The 8920-nt window shown below is 33.1% G+C and overlaps 1 protein-coding gene across 1 annotated transcript in view; it reads right to left on the reverse strand.

Moving 5' to 3' along the window:
- TMPRSS15 (transmembrane serine protease 15) overlaps positions 1 to 7567 on the reverse strand; it is a 136332-nt gene extending 128765 nt beyond the window's left edge. Inside the window, exons 1-2 of the mRNA XM_055373826.2 lie at positions 7427 to 7567; positions 4839 to 5014 (exon numbers count right to left, since the gene is read on the reverse strand). Coding sequence (XP_055229801.1) covers positions 4839 to 4983 — 145 coding nt within the window. The 5' untranslated portion in view covers positions 4984 to 5014; positions 7427 to 7567. The remainder of the gene's footprint in view (positions 1 to 4838; positions 5015 to 7426) is intronic.
- Positions 7568 to 8920: the final 1353 nt, after the last annotated feature.

The following is an 8920-nucleotide window of genomic DNA, read 5'->3' on the forward strand; positions in this document are numbered from 1 at the left end:
ATGAACTCCCACCAATCACGGGAAGTGACTCAGGGAAACATGGTAAGAAGTGAACCATTAAAAGTTTTGTAGTTGCTTTCAGATACTTCTTGAACACCTAGCATCCAGGGACACCACTGGGTTTTGACATATGAATTGCTGTGAAGATTTCAGTGTTTTAGTTACTTTGAAACATGACTTTGAGGTTACTTCTTTCATTCTAATAATTATAAAAATGGCATGCATGACCTTGTGCCATTAGCTGGTGACTGTCTTTGTTGAAGACGTTATTTAGAATGCTGTAGAAAATAGATAACCTCACTAGGAAAAAAATGTAAAAAAAGAAGGTTAACGAATTAAATATAAACATGGATAATAAAATGTGTCATTAAGTCCTACATAATCCCTTTATCAGCATATTTTCATTGACACTGATTTATGTTTAAAATGAATTGCTTCAACTGAAACTCACAATAATGAACTCATTAGTGAATATAATAATAATGACATATAATTCTCACAATAATCTGGTGTGAGAAGACGTAGTTTCTTCTTTTCTGAGATAGGGTAATTGGAGTTTAGAATGATTAAGAAAATTTGTCAAGGTAGTAAAGGTCTTAAGCAACAGATCTGGAATTTGGTCATTGAAATGACTGACTCTACAACCCAGGATCTCTATATAATACATTGACACCAAACTATCCCATTAAGACGATAATTAGAAATAATAATTCAAGCAGTGTGTGTGCATATAGTCTAAATAGCTTTAATTGCATAATTGATGTAACATATTATTTATACTATTTCATTTGTATTTTAAATACTCAAAATTACATTGAAGTTTGCATGTTTAAATGTAGAATACAAAGAAGGACTGAGGAACTACAACAGATTAAAGGAGACTAAGGAAGCGTAATAACTAAATCTTATATAGGAATCTGCATTGGATCTTAAGCTGGTAAAGGGCATTAGTGGAAAAACTGGTGAAATTTGAATAAATTATGTGGTTCAGTTAACGATACTGTAGAAATGTTAATTTTTTGATTGTGACAATTGTACTGTGGATAAACGAAATATTAACATCCAAGGAAGCTGGGTTATATGAGAACTCTGTACAATTTTTGCAACTTTTAATAAGTCTAAAGTGAAGTCAAAAAAAGTATAAAAAATGTTAAAAGTAGTATGTGCTTTGAAAGCCCTAAAGACTCTGCAAAAAGGCTCCTGAAACTGATAAATGACTTCAGCAAAGTTTCAGGATACAAAATAAATGTACAATGTCAGTTGCATTTCTATATGCTAAATACATTCAAGCTGAGAGCCAAATCAAGAATTTAATCCCATTGTCAATAGCCATACAAAAGATAAAATACTTAGGAATATGTCTCACCAAGGATATAAAAGAGACCTACAAGGATAACTACAAAACAGTGCTATAAAAATCAGATAACACAAATAAATGAAAATAATTCCATGCTAATGGATTGGAAGAATCAATGTTGTTAAAATGGCCATACTGCCCAAAGCAACATACAGATTCAATGCTATTCCTATTAAACTATCAAACTCATTTTTCATAAAATCATAAAAAATGATTCAAAAATTCATATGGAACTAGGAAAGAGCCAGAATAGTCAAAGAAATCGTAAGCTAAAAGAACAAAGTCAGAGGCATCACATTACACAACTTCATGCTATACTATAAAGCTATAGTAACTAAAACAGCATGGTAGTAGTACAAATACAGACACATAGTCCAATGGAACAGAATAGAGAACCCACAGTAAAGTAAAGCTACACATCTACAGCCATCTAATCTTTAACAAAGTTGACAAAAATAAACAATGAGGAAAGGACTTGCTAGTTAATAAACAGTGCTGGTATATCTGGCTAGCCATATGCAGAAGAATGAAACTGGATCCCTACCTTTCGCCATATACAAAAATTAACGCAAGATAAATTAAAGATTTAAATTAAGACCTCAAACTATAACAATCCTAGAGGAAAAAAGGAAAACATCATTCTGGAAATTATGCTTGGCAGAGAATTTAGGACTAAATCCTCAAAAGCAGTTGCAACAAAACCAAAAATTGGCAAGTGGGGCCTAATTAAACTAAAGATCTTCTGCACTGCAAAATAAACTATCAAGAAAGTAAACATACAACCTATGGAATGGGAGGAAATTCTTGCAAATGATGCATCTGACAAGGTCTAATATCCCGAATCTATAAGGATCTTAAATAATTGCACAAACAAAAAACAAATAAACCCATTAAAAAGTGGGCAAAAAGCATGAACAAGCACTTGTCAAAAAAAGACATACAAGTGGCTAACAAATATTTTAAAAAATACTCATCACCACTAATCACCAGAGAAATGTAAATCAAAACCACAATGAGATACCATCTCATGCTGGTCGGAATGGCTATTACCAAAGAATCGAAAAACAACAGATGTTGACAAGGCTGCAGAGAAACAGGAATACTTATACACCGTTGATAGAAATGTAAATTAGTTCAGCCACTGTGCAAAGCAGTTTGGCTATTTCTCAAAGAACCTAAAACAGAAATACCATTTGACCCAGCAATCCCATTACTGGGTATACATCAAAAAGAAAATAAGTCATTCTACCAAACACACATGCACTCACATGTTCATCACAGCACAGTTTACAATAGCAAAGTTATGGACTCAACCTAGGTGCCCATCAACGGTGTACTGGATAAAGAAAATGTGGCACACATACATTGTGGAATAAGATGCAGCCATAAAAAAGAATGAACTCATGTCCTTTGCAGCAACATGGATGCAGCTAGAGGCCATTATCCTAAGCAAATTAATGCAGGAACAGAAAAAACAAATACCACATGTTCTCAAGCATAAGTGGGAGCTAAACAGCAGGCACTCGTGGACGTAAAGATGGCAACACTAGACATTGGGGACTACCAGAAGGGGAAAGTGGGAGAGGGGCAAGGGTTGACAAACTAACTTCTGGGTACTATGCTCAGTACCTGGGTGATGGGATCATTCATACCCGAAACCTCAATATATGCGATATACCCTGGTAACAAGCCTGCACATGTGCCCCCTGAATCTAAAATAATAGTTTCAAAAGAAAAAAATAGCAGTATGCGTTATGATCTCTGATGTATTGGTAAAGCATTAACTCGAATCCCTTTTTATATTTAGCTGTTCACTGTTAAACAGTATTATCACTTATAAATATTTATTTTCTCTTTCACTTGTAAAATAACTAACCTTTGTATGTTTATTGAACAACAGGGATTCCAATGGACTTTCAAATGCTTATAGATCCTTCAAGTTATTCACGGCAATTAAATAAGACCAAAACAGCGATTCTTCTAAAAGTTTTATTCAATCTGTATTATCTTTTAGTACTTTGTATAATTTTATAAAATATCCACACTTTTTTTCCCTTTAAAATATAGCCCGTGTGTATGTCTATAGTTTTTAAATAGACCAGGAATTATACTAAAATTATTTAATAAAACTATGGCATGTGCATTACATTATAATTTAAACTTACTTATTTACTAGAATAAAATAGCTAACCCAACAATTGTGAATTTAATAGGTAAAACTAAAATCACTCACGATGGAAAGATACGGTGGCTCATGCCTGTAATCCCAGCATTTGGGGAGGCCGAGGTGGGCAGATCCGAGGTCAAGAGACTGAGACCATCCTGGCCAACATGGTGAAACCCCACCGCTACTAAAAATACAAAAATTAGCTGGGCGTGATGGCGCGCACGTGTAGTCCCAGCTACTAGCAAGGCTGAGGCAGGAGAATCACTTGAACCCAGGAGGTGGAGGTTGCAGTGAGCCGAGATCGCGCCACTGCACTCCAGCCTGGCGACAGAGCGAGACTCTATCTCAAAAAAAAAAAAAAAAAAAAAAAAAAAAAAAAAAAAAGAGAATTTATATGCACATATATATATATATAAAGTTCATCATTTTAAAAACGTAAAAAATTGTTTAAGAAAAAATAAACTGTTAATACGTAGGTTATTGCTATGCTTTCAATTTTTAAAATTTACCCTATAAATGAATAAGTGGTAAGATGAACTATAAGTTCTAGAGCTGGATTGTCTAGTTTGGAATCTTACTTCTGCTACCCACTAATAATGTGAACTTAAGGAAGTTACTTCTAGTCTCTGTCTCAGATCCCTCATCTGTAAAACGAGCATACCAATAAGCTTTCATACGTTGTAGCTACACAATACATTTGAAGGTATTTTAAAAGCTGTTGGTACAAAGTTAGCTCTAAATAAGAGTTATCATTTCTTATGCTTTTTCTGTTTATCAAAGTTGCTACTCAGTTTGTGACCTTTTTAAGTCTACATTTATATCCAAGTTATTTTATATTAGTAGAATTAAAATGGTTAGACTGATAAGAGAATGAAGATAGAAATAAACAATATTTTCTGTTAACTTTGCATGTTTATCTACTTACATATTCAACAACATATTAACATGTTTGTGATTTAAATTATATCAAAACAAAATCAGGGGCCATGAAATCTACTTGATTATATGTTGAAACCAAGATACTTATTTAACATTATTTATTTTAAAAACTACTCAGTCTCATGCTTAAATTCTGCATTAAGTTTCAAATTACATACCAATTAATTTTCCTAATATTCTCTGAAGGGAACCACAGAGAAGTACATGAAGGCAACATAAATATTTTGTCATGAAGATTAATTTGAAATATTAGATTGAAAGCCCAAAATAATGCATTTAGTTAGCAATGAATAAAACAGACGTACAGAATAACTGACACTAAAGTGTGTACATTCAGCTGAGAGCACCTTCACGAGCCAACTCCATGTGACTTACCTCGTTGGGATTCCTTGATTGTCAGGCAGGATACTGCAATTAATCCAGCACAGAGCACTACCAATATGGCAAAGAGAGCTGCAAACATGATTTCATAGGAGCTGAGAGAATGATGCCTAGAAGATACGCTTCTTTTCGACCCCATTTTTGGTTTTGAAGGCTTGCTAATTTAAGAACTGAAAGAGAATATAAATAATTCTACCAACTGAAGAGAAAAATCTCTCAAATTTTTAAAGATGTGTAAAGCAACAACCACCTGTCTACATGCATACCAGTCAGTGTAAGTGAGTTGTGTATGTCTCTTTGGCAAAATTATGTCTCTATACATTAAGTATCATTAAAAGGGTAGTTAATCTTTAAGAAGATATAAATGAGTAAAGATGCCTAGAGTTGTAAACGTTAACCACCTGAACAGGCCATTTGCCAAGGTGAATCAAATTAAATTCATGTTGTAAACAAAAGACATTTTATCATTTTGAGAACTATTAAGAAAAATGTGAAATTCATGACAGACAAATTAGTCACTAGGCACATGCATCTGATATTAATAGAGAGAGTTCCTAACAGATCAACCTTCTACCCTCTGACTCAGATGATTCTTAAGACACTTCTCTTATATGTTGACATAGACCTTCTAAAAATAACTTTTAGGTGCAGATGTATATAAAGCCTAACATATATATCCTCTCTCTGTGTACATATACATATACATATATTCCTTATGGAAACAATCAAAAGTGTTGCAAACTTTGTTGTCACCCATGTGAAGTTATGCAATGTAAGGCAGTATTACATAAGGGAAAGTACACTTAAACAAGGCATTCTATGGCTACTCTTTATGGCCTTGTGCAGTTATTAATGAATGGGAGTACCTGTCATAAGAGGAATAAAATATGTGTTTCTATTCTAAGAAAATAGTCTGGGTGGGGAAGACATTGCTCACTTGCCCTGGACTTTATCTCTTTAAATATGCCAATTAGAACAAGAGAACAGGTTAAGATAATCATAGTTATAGTTGTAGATATATGCTTTATGGAAAAATCAAAGTCATTTTCTGATAATTAAATTACAGTTTAGCACTGGGATTATTCACACCATGAATAATGATGAGTTCAGGAACTTTAAAACACAAAAATTAAAACTAAATAAAACCGAATCTATTCTGAAGTAAACCAATGTGACTTTTATTCTGGTAAATAAAACTGGCAGGAGGTAAGAAAGTTTTACATTGGAAACCCCTAACACACTGAAATTGTGGCATATTATAATGGGCTAAGATGAACAGTAGCTGCTTTTCTTCTTCTTTACCCATGAAAGAAGAGAATTACATGTTGCCCCCAAACTCAAGAATTTTTGCTGATAAAAATAGAATTATGAGTAAACAAATGTATGTCATTGAAAATATTTATATTTTTAGCTAATTGACTTAAATATATATATGAAATATATATATGAAATCAGAGACACCACTTATGGACTTGGGAGAAGTTTATTTTATTTATATTCTAGGGGACAATTATAATAGGCCAGACCCTCTGATGAAATTGGAACCTACAAAAAGTGCCTCTTGAATTTGGAAAGCCAAAGTGAAAGCACAATGACTGTTTTCTTTGTATGGCTAGTGCAGAAGCAAACCCTTTTTAGAATATCATATAGAGCTTTAAGTTACATTTCTTTTGACTTTATAGAAGGAAAGCAGAAGACAGTGAGTTCACATGTCTGCTTCAAGCATAGCATGGATTAATGGATAAAATATTAGATTGAAAGCCCAAAATAATGCATTTAGTTTCAGAAACAAAACTTTCACTTTCGATCACAAATTCTCCTCAAATAATGTTTTAAATAATTATATTTAGTATCAAGCAAATGAGTGAAAGAATAGTTTTTTTAAAGAAGGCAATAATTTATGGAGGACAGACTGAAATTAAACAAACAGATGAATGTGAAAAATCAAATCATATATCTTGAAATTTTTTGAAAAGTTATTAAAATAAAACAGGACTTGCCCTATCAGGTAACAAAACTCGTTACAAAGCTGTAATATAAAGAGAGTGTTGTATCAGTCCCAGCAAAGAAAACTGTCTCAGTGGAATGAAGTGCCCATAAGTGTGATTTGCATATGGAAACTTCAAATATGAAAAACGTAGGGCATTAATAATAGGTTAGAAAAGAGTGGCTCTTCAATACATAGCGCTGCATTGATTTGTTCTCCATCTTCACATGAAGAACTTTAGATCTTCATCTCACACCGCGAAGAGACATAAATTCCAGGTGGATTAAGCATATATAAAAAGCACGGAAAAATTTTCGAAGAAAATATATAAAAGAATGTCTTTCTAATGATAAGGTATTGAAGGAATTTTTAGAAAAGGATTCAAAAATAAAAGGAAAAATCATGAAGAACACTGATAAATTTAGCCAATAGTAACATTGACTTTTCTTTTTTTAAAACAAAGTGTATCTAAAAAATAAAACCCTAAGCCACACACTTGTGTTTTTTTCTTTACAATTTTTTTCAAACTGCATATGTTTTCATTCAGCTATGACAGAATTGAACTGAGGCAAAAATTTTGGTATGAGGTACTTACATTTATTTTAAAGGCAGTCCAGGAAACCTCCATGAGAAGGGCTGGCAAGTGAAGAGATGGAGGGTGATAAAGCCAGTGAAGACTGGGTGTGATCAAGCCAGTTACCATCGTAGGCATCTGGAACATAAGTCTGCTTGGGACCTGTGTGAGACAGTGGGAACATGTGTCAGAGCTATCCCACTTAGGGGGAAATAGAGTGGAATATTCATTTGCCAAAAAGCCATGCTCATTGGTTGAGGTTAGCTTCTGGGACGTCAAGTCTGGCACTTCGAGTTACTCTGTGTGAGTAGAGCATCCAGGGAAGCTGACTTCAGTGTGCAGAGATGAATGAGAGGGCCTGTGAGTATAGAATCCTTACAATAGCTACTATGGCTTACAAATAAAAAACACTCTTCAGAAATTAAAGAGATTTTCTATTGACTAACAGATAAAAGACAAGTAGCAGGCAATTGACAAAAAGGGCAAAACCAAGCAAAAAAGAAAGAAAACAGGAGCATACAAATGTCTATAGGTGGTCAATGTTAGTAGTAGTTATGGAATTCTAATTAAAATAAAAAACTGACCTTAGACATATAAGCAAAAATTAAAAGCCTTAGCAATACTTAGTAGTGTCATTCATTGCTTGTCTGAGTGAAGATTTAAATAATCAAGTTAAATAGCAATTTGGTTAATCTCTAGAAAAACTAAATGCACACATACAATCTGACCTCCAAATTCTCCTTCCAGTTAAATCTGGGACAAGTAGACAATGAGATAATATTCATTATAATACAATTATAATAAAATTTTAAGCCCTACAAAATACAGGGAAAACTTAAGTGTTCATCAATAGGAAAATGAAAAACTGAAGTGTATTATGTTTATAGAATAAAATGTTATACACAAGTTTAAAGTACATGAACTAAAGTTGTATGTACTAAACTAGAAATAATAAAACAAAATTATATGCAAAGAAACAAGTTTAGAGGGTTATATGTGATGTTGCACAGCCTAAAGTAGAAAAGAAAATCATTTGTTTAGTGATGCAATTCTGTGGATAATAGTGTACCCGGAAACGATAAGTAGAAAATCCGTATGATGGTTACTTCTGAGCAGAAAAGGGGTTGGTTAATATAGAAATAGAACAACAAGGTGTATTTGTATTGCATTACTTCTGTTAAAATATTTGAAATACATTAATGAACCACATAAACTTTGACACAGTTAGAGGATTAGGACATGTGAGTTAATATTCTGCATTTAAAAAAAAATAGATCAAAAGTTAAAGGGGAAACATAAGATTGAAGTCTCTGTGGTATTATTAATAATTTTCATCTTACCAAATAATTATTAAAATTGAAAGAAACTTTATGCACTAAACTTTTTCTTTTCTTTCTTTTTTTTTTGTTTTTTGAGACAGTCTCATTCTGTCACCCAGGGTGGAGTGCAGTGACATGATCTTGGTTTACTACCAACTCTGCTTCCTGGGCTCAAGCAATCCTCCCACCTGAGCCT

This window comes from Gorilla gorilla, chromosome 22 (assembly GCF_029281585.2).
Source record: "Gorilla gorilla gorilla isolate KB3781 chromosome 22, NHGRI_mGorGor1-v2.1_pri, whole genome shotgun sequence".
NCBI lineage: Eukaryota > Metazoa > Chordata > Mammalia > Primates > Hominidae > Gorilla > Gorilla gorilla.